Raw genomic sequence first — 17,338 nt, forward strand, 5'->3', positions numbered from 1 at the left:
ACTTGCAACTTTTAAGTAAGTTTGAAATTGTTTCAAAATTAAATCAAAAACATTACAAATTAAAACCAGGTACATAGCTGTGATCATGAATAGACCACTGAACATGATACATTGCTAAATTGTTTATTTTTGCCTTAACATTTTTCTGTGTGTGTGTGTGTGTATTTTTTTTTTTTTTTTTTGGTCTGTTTGTTTGTTTGTTTGTTGAGACAGAGTCTCGCTGTGTCGCCCAGGCTGGAGTGCAATGGCGCGACCTTGGCTCACTGCAACCTCTGCCTCCCGGGTTCAAGTGATTCTCCTGCCTCAGCCTCCTGAGTAGCTGGGATTACAGGCGCCTGCCACCACACCTGGCTAATTTTTATATTTTTAGTAAAGACAAGGTTTCACCACGTTGGCCAGGCTGGTCTCAAACTGCTGACCTCAGGTGATCCACGTGCCTCGGCCTCCCAAAGTGCTGGGATTACAGGTGTGAGCCACCGTGCCCGGCCAACATTTTTCTGTTTTTAAAGAGAGAGTATTAAACAGGTGTCTTTGCTCTAGAAAAGAAGAAACTTTGTGTCCTGGAAAGTGGTAAGACCTCTGGGCACTGAAAGTAAAATATTCCAAAGTTCATCTTTGCTCTTTTCTATCTCTACTTTTATGAGGACCTAGACACCACTGAGAATTCTCGTACCTCCCTAGAAGAATCCATTGGTAACCATGATAGCTGCCTTATTTGATCACAACCTTTTAGAAATACATGTTTATTTTAAAGTATTTCTAATATCTGAGTTGCTAGATTTCTGAAATGTTATTTGCAGTCTTCTAGTACTAAAATGAACTCACTTATTTAGGTTATATATGTGAGATATATGACAATAATATTTACTATTCTAGATAAAGTTATTCCCTAAAATATTTTTAGATCTTTATTATTTATCACATTCTGTCAATTTTCACTAGAGTTTTACCATCTCATTCTGGGAATTTTGTCTTAATTCTGAAGAAATTCAGTTTGCTAAATACTTGCCCATTTGTGTATATAATTAGAAATATAATTTGTATTGTGTTTTGATTGATAAACCCCCCTTCCTCTATATTCCCTTCTTAATGATACCATCATTCATCTGGTTATCTAAGCTAGAAATATTGGAATCACATTAACTTTCTCCTCGTCCCCTCAACAGACAAGCACACACACACCCCTGTCTCTGACGGGCCTTATGTTATGTTGCTTTTCTCTGACCTTTTCTGTTTTTTGTTTTTTGTTTTTCATTTTTTGTTTTTTTTTAAAGACGGAGTCTCGCTCTGTTGCCCAGGCTGGAGTGCAGTGGCCAGATCTCAGCTCACTGCAAGCTCCGCCTCCCGGGTTCACGCCATTCTCCTGCCTCAGCCTCCCGAGTAGCTGGGACTACAGGCGCCCACCACCTCGCCCGGCTAGTGGGTTTTTTTGTATTTTTTAGTAGAGAGGGGGTTTCACCGTGTTAGCCAGGATGGTCTCGATCTCCTGACCTCGTGATCCACCCGTCTCGGCCTCCCAAAGTGCTGGGATTACAGGCTTAAGCCACCGCACCTGGCCCTCTGACCTTTTCTTGAAATATCTCTGCCTCAACACATCTCTGAAAAGCCTTTATAATAACACTGATAACAGCAATAAGTGAGTAATGGTAGGCAGTTTAGGTAATGTCTACTACGTGTCAGGCTCTATTCCAAGAGCTTTGCAGATATTAACGCATTGGATCCTCAATTGGGCACTATAATTATCCCCATTTTATTGCAGAAGAAGCAGGCTCAAAAGGCTAAGTTATATGTGCAAAGTCACATAGCTAAGAAGAGCTGGAATTTGGACCCAGATAATCTGACATCAGAGTTGGGTTCTTAACCCTTCCTCAGTCCTATTCAATCTCACCCAAGTAGATTTGGGCCATTTTCTATTCCCATAGTCACTTGTGCCTGTATCTTTATTTTGTTATATTGTAATTGTGTATGTACATACTGATGTCCCTAGAAGACTAAAGAGAATGTTACTATTTATATTTACAGAAGTAGAGAGAATAATGAATCCACATGTACCGGTCTCTAATTCAACACATCAACATTTTGCAATACCTACTTCAATTATCTCTTTCTTGTTTTTCTTTCTGTTTTCCTAAAATATTTGAAAGCAAAACCCAGACATCATGAAATTTCACCTGTAAATACTTGAGTATCTTTTAAAGGGGCATATTAGGTAACCATAATCACATTATCATACCTAATAAAATCAACATTAATTACTATCCTCTTAATCATGAGTTTCTTGAAGGCAGAAATGATTTCATCTCTGTGCTCTGCAGAGCACTCCCTGATATATGTTGGAGTTTAACAAATGTTTGTTTTGATTGAAAAGTTTATTTATTTATTTGAGACAGAGTCTTGCTCTGTTGCCCAAGCTGGAGTGCAGTGTCACAATCTTGGCTCACTGCAACCTCTGCCTCCTGGGTTCAGGCAGTTCTCCTGCCTCAGCCTCCCGAGTACCTGGGATTACAGATGCGTGCCGCCACACCCAGCTAATTTTTGTATTTTTAGTAGAGATGGGGTTTCACCATGTTGGCCAGGATGGTCTTGAACTCCTGACCTCGTGATCCACCTGCCTTGGCCTTCCAAAGTGCTGGGATTACAGGTGTGCGCCGCTGCGCCCGATTGGAAAGTTAAAGTTGTTTAAAACCGTAACATTGATCCCCCAGAAACAATGTTATAAATAACCATCAGATTCTTGGGTTAACTGACAACTCCCATTTAATCTACAGCGATTAGATTAAATAGCACTAAAGTTTAGGCCCGAGCCCTTTGGAGCCTTAAATCCTAAACCATTTTATCTTTGAATATTGAGTCTGAGAAAAACCTGAGTCTAATTTAGCTCAGCCCTGAGTTTTCTTGTTCCCACTGTCAATCCAGGCAGGACATAAGAACAAGGGCTCGACGGGATGAGAGTGTTCATTGGTAAAGATTTCTCAGAAGAAAATATGGCAGCATCCACTAAAAAACAATATGCATTTCAAAGAAATTTTTCCATGGATTTCCATGCACCCCTGCATGTGTGCTAACATGTATGTAGAGGATGTTCATTGCCAAAATGGTATAGTAAAAAATTGGAGACAACCTATATCCCTCATTATCCAGGGTATAGATTGATAAATTGTGGTTCATCCACTTGTAGTGCCAAGCAGGTGTTGAAGGGAGAGGAAGAGCTATACATGTTTGTGGTGTGTGTGTGTGTGTCACACTATGGGAGAGTGGACCACATTGCAGAATAGCACACGTTTGACCCCATGTCGATAAAAACATGTGCATGTGAGCCAGGGCAGGGAACATCACACACCGGGGCCTGTCGGAGGTGGGAGACTGGGGGAGGGTTAGCATTAGGAGAAATACCTAATGTAAATGATGAGTTGATGGGTGCAGCAAACCAACATGGCACATGTATATCTATGTAACAAACCTGCGTGTTGTGCACATGTACTCTAGAACTTAAAGTATAATTTAAAAAAAATATATATGTGCATGTGTGCATCCTCCTATTTAAGTCAAAGTATTTTGAAAGGCAGGCAGGAGAAATGCTACATTGTTAGTGGTGATAGCCAGTAAGCTGGGGAGGTAAGATGGGGTAAAAGTGAAGGAGACTATCATATTTTACTCCATGTACTGTTGTACAGAATAAATCTTTTTAAAAATTTACATTTTTTCTCTTTGCTACTTCAATCAGTGGAGAATGAATCTTTTTTTTTTTTTTTTGAGACAGAGTCTCACTCTGTCCCCATGCTGGAGTGTAGTGGTGTGATCTTGGCCCACTACAACCCCTGCCTCCCTGGGTCAAGCGATTCTTCTGCTGCCTCAGCCTCCCAAGTAGCTGGGACTACAGGTGCGCACCACCACGCCCAGCTAATTTTTGTATTTTTAGTAGACACGGGGTTTTACCATGTTGGCCAGGATGGTCTCGATCTCTTGACCTCGTGATCCACCCACCTCAGCCTCCCAAAGTGCTGAGATTATAGGTGTGAGCCACCACGCCCGGCCTGTAGAATGAATCTTTTCAAAATAAAAATGCATTTGTCTTTTGGTTGACTTTATATCAAATTTTTTAAATCAAGGGCTTGATATGTACAAGACATTATACTGTAAACAATTTTAACTGATTTGAAAATGAAAAATATAATAATTTTTTGAGATTTGAGAAAAGCAAAGGCTGAAATGCTTTTTAATTGTTATAAACTGGACGTACTCAATAAACTTACTTAACATTTCCTATGTGACAGGCACTGTGCTGGGTGCAGGGGAGATCGAAGACTGTATGAAACAGACCTTGCTCTCCTGAACCTCGTAATCACTGGGAAAGCTCCTGTGTGTGTCTAGTAACAATGGCAGACAAGGGCCATAGAAACCACAGAGTGCCACAAATATGAATTGTTCAACATGACTTGAGATTTTTAGATTTTAAACGTGGTTTTTTTTTTTTTTTTTTTTTTTTTTTTTTTTTTTTTTTTTTTGAGATAGCATCTCACTCTGTTGCCCAAGCTGGAGTGCAGTGGCGCTATCTCAGCTCACTGTAACATCTACCTCCTGGGTTCAAGCAATTCTCCTACCTCCCTCCCCAGTAGCTGGGATTACAGGCACTTACCACCATATCCGGCTAATTTTTGTATTTTTAGTAGAGATGGGGTTTCACCATGTTGGCCAGGCTGGTCTCGAACTCCTGACGTCTTGTGATCCACCACCCTTGGCCTCCCAAAGTGCTGGGATTACAGGCATAAGCCACCGTGCCTGGCCTTTTTTTTCTTTTTCTTTTTATCTTTTTTTTTTTTTTGACAAGGTCTCTCTCTGTCAGCCAAACTGGACTGCAGTGGCATGATCACAGCTCATTACAGCCTTAACCTCCTGTGCTCAAGCAATCCACCTCAGCCTCCTGAGTATCTGGGATCACAGGCGCATGCTACCACGCCCGGCTAACGGTTTTTCAATTTTTGAAGAAACAAGGTCCCACTGTGTTGCCCAGGCAGGTCTTGAACTCCTGGGTTTGAGCAATTCTCCCACCTCGGCTTCCCAAAGTGCTTGGATTATAGGAATGAGCCATAGCACCGGTCCTCAACTCAGATTTTTAAATGAATGCCGTATCTCAATTTTTATTAAATTTTAGTTACAGAATGCCATAATGTCTTCTCTTTTGTAGATTGCCCTGGAGTGATACACATGTAGTTCACAGAAAACTGGGATTACTTTACACATTAAAAAACAATGGCAACAATAGTTAAACCCTATTCAAATAAACTTAAACAATACTAGTACAGTATTTACGTTGCATGTCAGGTTTCAGATGTCACATCTTGCTCGTCCCATCTGTCCATCCATCCATTCAATTCACTTATTCAACAAATTTTATTGAATGTCTACTTGGGCATTGTTCTAGGAAACACTGAAGGCATTGCAGTAAAAAATAAACTTATATTTTAGAAAACACATTTTAACATTAAAAATACTGAAATTGTGAAATCAGTGCAATTCCTATGCAAAAGTAAGGAAGGGGCAAGGTTCACTGGAGCTTTGCTTATTCCATTTCTTATTACGCTCACAGCATAATACTTGTATGGCTGGTTTACAGAAATCTTTGCCAAAACACCTCAGACCTAGTACATTTTTCCTGATGTTAATGATTTGGATATTAACTGAAATACACAATTTAAAAATAAATATTTATCAAAACATGAATGGACTTTCATGTTCCTAAAACAAGAAAAAACATAAACCTCTCAGTTTTTACTTCATCTTGTATGTATAGATATTTGAAATATAGACTGTCCAATTTTATTCCTAAAACCTCTTCTAATGTCAATATGTCAGACTTTTCTTTCTCATATCAAAGTAAGTGTTGAAAGATACTGAGTATCATATGCAAAGTTTTCACAGTTTTTTTCTTAATTGATTAGTACACTTTGATATTTATACTATCAGATCATTGGTGAAGATGTTACGGTGGCCATTAATTGGTGAAGTCAATAAAACAGGATTTAGAGCAGAAAATACAAGTCAAGGCTCTGCCACTTCCTAGTTAGTGACTTCTGGTATTACAATGTTACTCTCAATTTCTGTTTTAACAGCTACCAAATGATAAAGATTTGTGAGAAGATTAAACACAAATATGCTAAAATGCTGGAGAAGCAATAAAGCTCGGTAGATATTTTGCATTTGTATTCATTATAACATTGTGTTAAATAAACAGCATTTATTAGAAACCCAGCAGAAGATACTATTTTAATGGTGAAATACTTTTCTCATGTCAGAACAAAACAAAGGTGTTTGTTTTTTGTTTTTATCATCACTATTTTCTTCTCTTTCCCTTCCTTTTCTTTTTTCTTTTTTTTTTTTCTTTTTTGAGATGGAGCTTCACTCTTGTTGCCCGGGCTGGAGTGCAATAGTGCGATCTCAGCTCACTGCAACCTCCACCTCTCAGGTTCAAGCGATTCTACTGCCTCAACCTCCCGAGCAGATGGGAGTACAAGCCCCACCATACCCAGCTAATTTTTTGCATTTTTAGTAGAGACAGGGTTTCACCATGTTGGCCAGGCTGATCTCGAACTTCTGACATCAGGTGATCGACCCCGCCTCCGCGTCCCACAGTGCTGGGATTACAGGCGTGAGCCACCGTGCCCAGCCTATCATCACTATTTTCAATATTGTTCTATACTTCTAGACCAGCACTATCTGGTAAGACTTCTTGTAGTTATGGAAATGTTCTCTGTCTGTGCTCTTCGGTTTGGAGCCACTAGCCATGTGTGTCTGTCCAAGTTTAAATTAAATTAAACTTAATTACATTTGAAATTCAGTTCCTCAGTTGCACTAGCAACATTTCAAGTGCTCATTAGCCACATGTAGCTAGTAGCTACCATATTGGATAGCTCAGATGAAGAACATTTTCATCATCCCAGAAAACTCAATTGGTTTAGAAGTTCTCATCATCCAGAATTACACAATAATGTTGAATAAGAGTGATCATGAAAGCATATTTATCCATCCATCCATTTTATGTTTTATGCATTTTTTTCTTTTTTTTTTTTTTTAGATATAGTCTCACTCTGTCACCCAGGCTGGACTGCAGTGGCATGATCTCAGCTCACTGCAACCTCGCCTCCCCAGTTTAAGCTATTCTCATGCCTCAGCCTCCCAAGTAGCTAGGATTACAGGCGTGTGCTACCATGCCCAGCTGATTTTTGTAGTTTTAGTAGAGACTGGGCTTCACTGTGTTGGCCAGGCTGGTCTCGAACTCCTGACCTCAAGTGATCTGCCCGCCTCAGCCTCCCGAAGTGCTGAGATTACAGGCGTGAGCCACCGTGTCTGGCCTACAACTTACTTTAAAATGCGTAAAACAAGTCTGGGCTGCAGTGAGCTGAGATCGCACCACTGCACTCCAGCCTGGGAAACAGAGCGAGACTCCATCTCAATCAATCAATCAATCAAGTTGTAGCCATCAATATACTTCCCCCTTAAACTCTTTAGCATACATAACATTGACTAGTTAAGTACTTGTTTATGCTTTTATAGATAAAACTTTGCAGTGAACAAATTTTAGAGTACCAATCAATGAGTATTGACAAATGCATACAGCTGTGTAATCCAAATCCTGTCAAAATATAGAACCTTACCCTCACCCCAAAAAGTTTCCTCATTTTTCTTCCCATTTAGTCCCTACCATCACCCCCACCTTCTGAAGAAAGTGAAGAAACAAGCAGAAAAATCACCTTAATAGAAAAATGGGCTGAGGGAATACACTATTATTTCACAAAAGAAGAAATACACATTGACCAATAGACCTGTAAAGAAATTAATGCCCAACCTTACTTGAAGAAATGTGAAACAAATTATTTTATGTGTCATATTGGCAATAATTTAAAATGTTTATAACAGTGAGTATGGGCCAGGGTGTGGGGAAGGGTGCTCTCATGACGACCCAAAATGCTCTTTAACTTATCCAGAGTGTATTTTAATAATTATATACATTTTTAATTTTATGAATTCCATTTAGTTCTTTTTAAAATCTTCCCAGTCATTTCTGATCATTTCTTTTTGCTTGTCCCTATTGATGATTCTAACTTTTAGTTCTTTAAACTTTCACTTGTTAGATATTTCATATTCTGTTGTTGTTAACTCCCATATCTGAATTTCTTCTAGATCTATATTAGTTACAGTATAGACTTGACTGCTATAACTTACAGACCCCAAATAACAAGACAGACATTTATTCTTTGTCCAAGCAGGTAGTCCAGTACTGATAGGGAAAGTCCAATCCACAATCCACAGGGCTTCAAGTCCTCTCTCTCATTACACTGCTATTCTCAACATTTCATCAGCTCCCATTGTCTTGTCCACAGTCCAGACAGTAGAAAAGAGAAAATGGGAACACAGAGGGGTCACCCCTAACTTTTAATAGCTGGGCCTGAAAGTTAGACATGTTGCTTCCGCTCACATCTCAGAGGTAAGAAGTCACATGACCACACCTATATGCAAGACAGTCTGGGAAATGTCATTATCAACCTTTACCTAAAAACTATATTGTGGCCTGGTATAGTGGCTCATGCCTGTAATCCTAGCACTTTGGGAGGCTGAGGTGGGTTGGATCACTTGAGGTCAGGAGTTCAAGACCAGCCTGGCCAACATGGTGAAACCACATCTCTACTAAAAATACAAAAAATTAGCTGGGCATGGTGGCACGCACCTGTAATCCCAGTTACTCAGGAGGTTAAGGCAAGAGAATTGCTTGAACCCAGGAGGTGCAGGTTGCAGTGAGCCAAGATCATGTCACTGCACTCCAGCCTGGGCGACAGACTAAAACTCAAAAAAAAAAAAAAAATTATATTACTACTGAGGAAGGATAGAATGGATATTGGTGGACAACTAGCAGTCTCTGGAACAAGCTATAAATCTCATTTCTGCTGGCTTTCCCTCATGAGGTGGCTGGTCTTACGTGCTTGATGATCTTTGATTATGAGTTTATGTTTGCTTGCTCTTAATCTGTGGAAATCTTGTGGACCTAAATTAGGAATGCTTTCCTCCAGAGAGCGTTTAGTTTGCCTTTTCTAGGAACCAAGAGGAGTCTTCAGCTCTCTCACCTACTGCTAGTCTGAGGATTAATATCTTGGTTTTTGATGCTAAAGTTATTTGCCCTTGGAGGTGACCCCATGTTTACCATTTGGTTGCTGATCACTGTTCGCTAAAATACAAAAATTAGCCAGGTGTGATGGCATGCTCCTGTAGTCCCAGCCACATGGGAGGCTGAGGCAGGAGAATCGCTCGAACCTGGGAGGCAGAGGTTGCAGTGAGCAGAGATTGCGCCACTGCACTCCAGCCTGGGTGACAGAGTGAGACTGTCTTAAAAATACCAAAAACAACAAAAACCCAAATGGGCACACTGAGCTTCTGCTCTCGTCACTTCCCATTGGTCAGTCACACAAACAAGCCCAAAATCAGGAGGTGGGAAGTATACTGTATTCACCATGAAACCACAGCAAGGGGATGGTTGTATAAGATTTTATGGGGATTGAAGACTTGGGACCAAGTATTCGATTATTCAATCTCCCGTAACCTTCTAAAGAATTGCACTTCTCTCCAAATCTACCTTCTCTTCTCACACTTTTTTCAAAGGATCATCTTTTGCCGCTAAACAATTGTCTTTGTTTTCACCACTGTATCCCTCACACCTAGAACAATGCCTAGCAGGTAGTATATGCTTAGTAAATATGTGTTGAATAAGTAACTCCCAACTGATCTCCCTGGTTGCACCCACTTCTCTCTAATCTCTTTCCACAGAGCAGCCAGAGTAAGGTTTAAAAACATAAATTCTATCATTTTGGTCCCAGCTTAAAACCCTACCCTGGCTTCTCTTTGTACCCTCCTTACCATGTCCTTTATAAAGGCCATCCACTATCCAACCTGGCCTGGCACTCCAAATGCACCTGGTATCACTAACTTCACTCCAGCTACTGCCTTCTTCCTCCTCAAACATTCCAAGTGATTTTCAACTGCAAGACCTTTGTACTTGCCATTCTCTCTCAGCGCAGTGCTTTTTCTCAGGCTCTTGGCATGCTAGCTCACCTTCAGTGAAAATGTCACTTCCTCAGGCCCTCCTCCACCATCGACTACCGACCACTGTACTTTAAGTCACCCTCTGCCATTATGTTGCATCCGCATCACCTTGTTCACTCCTTTCAGTGTATTTATCATGCCATGAAATTAGCATGTTTTGTTCATCACTGATCTCTAACACCTATAATAATGTCTGGCACACATTAAGTGCCCTGTAAAAGTCTGTAATCCCACCACTTTAGGAGGCCAAGGCAGGTGGATCACTTGAGGTCAGGAGTTTGAGACCAGCCTGGCCAACATGGTGAAACCCCTGTCTCTACTAAAAATAGAAAAATTAGCCACGCGTGGTGGTGCACATGTGTAATCCCAGCTACTCGGGAGGCTAAGGCAGGAGAATTGCTTGAACCCAGGAGGTGGAGGTTGCAGTGAGCTGAGATGGTGGCACTGCACTCCAGCCTGGGCAACAGTGAGATTCTGTCTCAAACCAACCAACCAACCAACAAACAAAAATCTGTTGAGTGAGTATATGAGAAAATGCTTCCCTCACATTTTTAGATAATTTTTCCTGCTTTTTATTTTCATCTACTCATCCCTATATAAAATGATATTATGTAAATCCAAAGAAAATCAATGTAAGCTGAATAAAAATATTGGAACATCTTTGTTAATAAAGAAGAAGTTGAAAACTGGAGTTGCTCTGGCATGCGCTGTGGCATCCTTCTGCCTTGTGCCTCTGAGGCACTCAACTGCGGGGCTCAGGGGCTCAGTGACACCTACACTGACATCTATCCCTCCGCCTACACTAATTCATCTTACCTGGCTCACCTGTTTCCTTTTCCCATTCTTACCCTGGCTAACATACTAGATAATTTACTTATAATTATTATTTGTTTCCTGTCCCCCACCCTGCACCACTGTGAGCTCTATGAAGGCAAGGTAGTATTTTGTTTTTTTCTGATTCTGAGTAGGTGCTCAACCAATTGGGGAAGGAAATAATGAATGTCTCAAAGGAGAGAAAGAAAACTGAGAAGGTCCTGTATTCTTTCACTTCCTCCTAGTCATCCCAGATTAAGATACCCCCCACCTTTGCACAATCTACATCTCAGCACTATATACAAAATCTCCATGAGGTGTAAATGTTCACCAGTTTATTCATCCACAGAATGGTTTTACACGTATATTTATAAATCCATGTGCCTGTTGATGTTTTGCATGTGAGATCCATTATTTACCCGAGAGCTTTCATCAGGAGGAATTTAGCTCAATATTTGTGAGATCATAATAGGATAAAAGCTGATGAAGATGAGCTCCATCCTATAGAGGCTATTTCCTCTATGAGTGGAGACTGTTTTTCCCCTTCCCTGAAGGAAAGACCAGCAGTTGTTTAAATAATGAATAAAGTTAGGCACTTGAATGTATCTTCAGGAAGGTACTGGAAGAAGAGGAGGAGCAGAGTACAAGAACTACAAGCATACCTTTGTGGGGGGAACAGCCAGTTCAAAATCTTCCCAATCAGCAGTTATACTTTTCTTTTAATTTCAAGTTTTCTTAGGATTACGAAATTAAAACATTCTGTTCTTGGTTATTTTCACAAGCCTTATCATCTTGAAAGACTCCATCCTCTGCCCATCCCTCAAAAGATCAACAGAGATAAATTTTTCTTTAGAAAGCAAACTATGTTCTGGCCGGGCGCGGTGGCTCAAGCCTGTAATCCCAGCACTTTGGGAGGCCGAGACGGGCGGATCACGAGGTCAGGAGATCGAGACCATCCTGGCTAACACGGTGAAACCCCGTCTCTACTAAAAAATACAAAAAAACTAGCCGGGCGAGATGGCGGGCGCCTGTAGTCCCAGCTACTCGGGAGGCTGAGGCAGGAGAATGGCGTAAACCCGGGAGGCGGAGCTTGCAGTGAGCTGAGATCCGGCCACTGCACTCCAGCCTGGGCGACAGAGCAAGACTCCGTCTCAAAAAAAAAAAAAAAAAAAAAAAAAAAAAAAGAAAGCAAACTATGTTCTTTTCTTTAAAATAACTGTGATAGAGAAAGTATTCACTTTAAGTAGTCATGCTTCTAAGTTGCTTGGAGGTGATTACATATGAACCTTCATATAAACTTGTATCTCTCTCATTTAAAAGAAAAGAGGAAGGAAAGGAATTAGCCCATTAATTATTTAAAATAATTGGTGCAACTGTTCCTATGAATTAATCCAGGCACTTGGAAGACAATTACACTCCGTGTTAATAACATTGCCAACCTTTTCCACTATGCTGCACTCCAAATACTATTGTGTTTTCATTGACAACATTCCCTATTACATATGCATATGAAAAACAGGCATTTTCATCAGAATTACTGTAATAGCATTAAGAGATTATTATTTTTTCCAATTTCCTTGGAAGAAAATTCACTTAAATTAGATTATTTATTACTCGACTGCTCTCGTATCTTGCCTGTATGTTTAGGTAAGTGGAGCCCATGAAAGTATAAACTTCAGAATAAAAAGCATGATTTTATACATTAATGATTTCAAATAAAAGAGGAGTGCCACATTTGTGCATCACTTCTTTCGAGAAAGTTAAGTCTGTGTTCTGCTTAGGAGAGATAACACTTTTTGTCCCTGTAGGTGGCCCCCCGGTGTAGCCATTAGTTGCTAATTACTTGCAAACAAATAAACAATTAACTCCTTAAGCTGCTGGCTGGGCAAGTGTTCATTGACATGCTAAAACTTTCTAAGACAGGATTTTAATTAGTGACGTTCTAAATCCAGCCCCCTTGTCAGCGGAGCTATAAGGTGAACTGCAGGAAGATCCCAGCCCTATACACATGGGGCAGAGCCAGCAGAGGCCAGAGCTATTGCTCTGTGCAGACCACGAGAAGATGTCTCCCAGCCTTCAGGAAGGCTCTCAGCTCGGGGAAAGCAAACCCTCAACTTGCTCCTTTTCAATTGAGAAAATCTTAGGACTGGACCAGAAGAAAGACTGTGTTCCATTAAGGAAACCCCACAGGCCCTGGGCAGACACCTGCAGCTTCTCAGGTATGCCACAGCTTAATTGTTTCAATTCTTTGTTACTTCATTTACAGTGTTTAATTTGCCCTTTATTTCATACTACCTAGAGCTAGACTTTAGGACTTTTATTTTATTTATTATTATTATTTTATTTATTAATTTTTTTTTCTGAGATGGAGTGTTAGTCTTGTTGTCAAGGCTGGAGTGCAATGGCATGATCTTGGCTCACTGCAGCCTCCACCTCCCGGATTCAAACGATTCTCCTGCCTCAGCCTCCCGAGTAGCTGGGATTACAGGCATGCACCACCATGCCCTGCTAATTTTTGTATTTTTAGTAGAGAGGGGGGGGTTTCACCCTGTTGGTCAGGCTAGTCTCGAACTCCCGACCTCAGGTGATCCGCCTGCCTCGGCCTCCCAAAGTGTTGGGATTACAGGCATGACGCACCACGCCCAGCCAGAGTCTAGGACTTCAATGCCTCCAGCTGAGTCCTAGGGGAAATGAAAAGAATATCAGCTTTGGATTGAGCGAAGTGGATAAGTTCACTCACAGGAAATACCAAGAACCTGCCTTTACTTCAGAAGATCTCTCCCTGTTTGACACATCAGATATCTGAAATCTCTTTTCACTGAAAAATACATGACATTCAGAGACCAAAGAGGCAGTATTACCAAGACAGGATCTTCATTTTTGATTGGTTTTTGGTTAATGGGGGGCAATTCTCTTGTGAATCCCAGAATTCCACTAGGAAAAGAAAGATGAGTTCCTGAAACTACCTCTGTAGAACTTTGTGGAACATAAGATTGACCATCTAAGATAGGGCTTATTTTTCTGTTTTTAGGGAAAGATGGTAACTTATGTCTACATGTCTCAAATCCTCCCAGTGGGATTTCATTCCCCAGCATGGTGGATCACCCAATGCCAGAAGAAAGAGCTTCGAAATATGAAAATTACTTTTCAGCCTCAGAAAGACTGTCTTTGAAAAGAGAGTTGAGTTGGTATAGAGGCCGAAGACCAAGAACTGCTTTTACTCAAAACCAGGTGAGAAGTTTTTTCACCCAATAATGATAATCAAAGGCTTTAATTGACACCAAGTTGAGCAAAAGCCCATTCACTTTGGTATCTCAGTTTAGAAGCTTTATTAATGAAACAATAGACTATCATATTTTAACAATTTCCAGGTAATCATTTTTAAAAAGGCATCCAGAGTAATTGCCAAGATTTAAATGTAGTCATTTTACTCTAGAAATTAAAGCTCATTTTTGGTGACATACTGAATATCAACATTTTTTTTTTTCTTATTCTTAGATTGAAGTGTTAGAAAATGTCTTTAGAGTAAACTGCTATCCTGGCATTGATATTAGAGAAGACTTAGCTCGAAAATTGAATCTAGAGGAAGACAGAATCCAGGTAATTTTCAAATTTAGTTGTTATTCATGGTGTTGAAATGTTAAGAATAATAAAATAATGTTTCTGAGACCTATTTTATTTTTCCTTAACTTTAGATTTGGTTTCAAAATCGGCGTGCAAAACTGAAAAGGTCCCATAGAGAATCACAGTTTCTAATGGTGAAAAAAAATTTCAACACAAATCTCCTGGAATAGATAGAAAACTAAACAAGTGAAATTATCTTCTAATTGCAGAGCATGAAGAATCAGTGGAAATATTAAATGTTAAAATGTGATGTTTTCTTTCCTGCATTTAATCTGAACATTGTCATTTTTTTCTGAAAATATATTGTATGTAATTACTATTATAGCATGGTACATATTATATTTGGGCACTTTTAGTTATAGTAAAGACCTTTTCTATATATTTTAATAAACATTTTCAGAAAAGATTGTTATTTTTTAAGTGAGTCAAATTAATCTAATAAATTAGTTTGTTAAAATCAATAGACTCATGACTAAGTGACTCCACAAGCTGGATTCTAATTATAAAGTATTTCAAGTAAAATAATCTGAAGAACAAAAGCGTGAGTTGTTTCCATTAGTTTCCTCCATGCACATTTTGAAACATAATTATGCTTCACTATATTATAGATTATGATTTACTCATGAATCTTCAACTTCTCTTGATTTATAGCATAAAGCAGTGAGAATTTCTTACCATCTATCAAAACAAATTCTTACAGCATGTTAGTTTCAAGGTTTTTTTCCAAGTAAAGTCATTATGCCAAAGTACAAAGATACAAGTATCAGCTAGCATATTTATACCATTGGTATTGAATTGCACAAAAGAAGTAAGCAGCAAATAAATGCAAAATTTTAAATAGTTTTCTAGTTTAATTTTGTATTTTACTTTCATTCATTAGTGATAGTGATCATCTAGCTTATATCTATTTTCAGTTTAATGATTTCTAATCAACTATAATATTAAATTGACTGAGAAGGTAGGATAACTGACCCACCTTTTGTAAGTGCTCTGACATAGTCACTGGAAGTAATCAAGGTGCTTTCTAAGTAACAAAAACTATGTGTTTTCATTTCCCATTTTCCCATTTTACCTGCCAATTAAAGATGGAAATAGAACAAGAAGGGGGCCCTCTCCACTGGAAATCTGGGCATTTGTTTTCTAGTTAATGGAAGACTTAAGTGGGTGGGTTTTTTGTTTTTGTTTTTTTTTTTTTTTTGAAATGTCAGCTTAAGACTCTGACTTTGTCCACTGGAAGCCAAATTTCAGCTTTGTCCATTTGAATTAGAGTTCTCCCTCGCTTCTCTTTTCTTTCTGTCCTCTGTCCTTTCTGATGTCCCAGTGATGATCAGGGTAGAAGGTTCTCATTGAATTATTGAATCTATAATCATTATATATTTTTATATATGAAAGACTAAAGGGAGTTTGCATATTATTTCTAAGGAAAAGCAGCACAACTCAGATTTTAGAGCTTTTTAAAATTATTTACTGAGAGCACATTTGGGGTAGACAGCTATGTGTCCCAACAATTGGTCAGCAATAAGTGTGCTTATTCTATTCCATTGTTGCTGAGATAGATAGGGAGGAGGAAAAGAAGGGCAACAGGGTAGTTAGGAAGAACAGAGGCATTACCTGTTTTCTAAGAAAGACTGGACCATTTTTTCCAATATAAAAAGCTGCTTCCATTCATATAAAAATTGGAAGCACTATTTATGAAATATATTAGTTAAAATTTATTCACAAAGAGTTTTCTTCATTCTCCATTAGGCTTTTATGAAATTATGTTAAATTGAAAGACACGAAGTAGGCTCTGGGGGAGTGGGTTGGAGGAGAATGCATCACATGATGGGTAAGCTTTTATTTTAATTCCAAATTTATTGTCATTCTATATTCTGCAAACAATTTAAGCAGTATAGAAATAGAGTAAAATCCCCCTTGAATCTCATCCTTCAGAGATAACCATCATTAAACACCTTTATAGATCTTTTTGTGTATCATAAAAACATCTTTATATATATACACACACACATATTTGTTTGTTTTTGTCGTTATTTTTTAAAATGTGATCACACTTGACATTCTGTTTTGCATCTCTCTGACATCCTGCCATGTCAGAATTATAGCTCTGTCTCCTGAATGTCTGCTTGGTTTAGGATAAGATTTCAAGTCTTGTACACAATAAGAAACTATTCCACATTATTAATATTAATATTAAAGTATTTTTGAAGTAGTGCTTTTCATAAATTGAGATTTTTCAAAGAATAATCATAGTTTATCTAGAATTTCTACAATTAAACCTAATTCCCAAATCCCTGAGGAATGTAAAGATTCTGTGTAAAATGATAGAATCTAGAAAAAAATGAAACACCATCACAGATATCAATCAACAACTAATAATGCACTTAAGTTTTTTTTTTTAATTATAAAAACTGGTCATGCCTCTAAAAAGTCTGGTGAGGAGAGAAACATAATAACCCTAGACCATCATTATCTCAGTATTTTCCAATGACAATTTTACATAACTGATTTATGTGGCCCTAAAATTCAATTTTATTTATAATTGAAATAAATTGTGTTTATAACTGAATTTATATATCTATAACTGAAGCTACATATGTATAACTGAAATCACTTATAATAGAAATGATATATTTATAACTGAAGCATTTATAAGTCAGAAAAATTAAACAAGAATTTATAATATTAAATAAATAACTATAAATGTAATAAACCTTTTTTATATTTTTTGATACTAATAACAATATAAGCTCTATTATAACTTTTGTGAAGCAAGTTTATAATGTATAAGAATACTCAAGAAACAGGATAATAT

The 17,338-nt window shown here is 38.6% G+C and overlaps 1 protein-coding gene across 1 annotated transcript in view; it reads left to right on the forward strand.

Annotated features, from left to right (window-relative positions):
- The window catches only part of HESX1 (HESX homeobox 1), a 28,537-nt gene extending 13,607 nt beyond the window's left edge, over nt 1–14,930 (forward strand). Inside the window, exons 3-6 of the mRNA XM_007984698.3 lie at nt 12,855–13,121; nt 13,934–14,133; nt 14,401–14,502; nt 14,598–14,930. Coding sequence (XP_007982889.3) covers nt 12,911–13,121; nt 13,934–14,133; nt 14,401–14,502; nt 14,598–14,696 — 612 coding nt within the window. The 5' untranslated portion in view covers nt 12,855–12,910 and the 3' untranslated portion in view covers nt 14,697–14,930. The remainder of the gene's footprint in view (nt 1–12,854; nt 13,122–13,933; nt 14,134–14,400; nt 14,503–14,597) is intronic.
- The last annotated feature ends 2,408 nt before the right edge of the window (nt 14,931–17,338 follow it).

Source organism: Chlorocebus sabaeus, chromosome 22 (assembly GCF_047675955.1).
Source record: "Chlorocebus sabaeus isolate Y175 chromosome 22, mChlSab1.0.hap1, whole genome shotgun sequence".
NCBI lineage: Eukaryota > Metazoa > Chordata > Mammalia > Primates > Cercopithecidae > Chlorocebus > Chlorocebus sabaeus.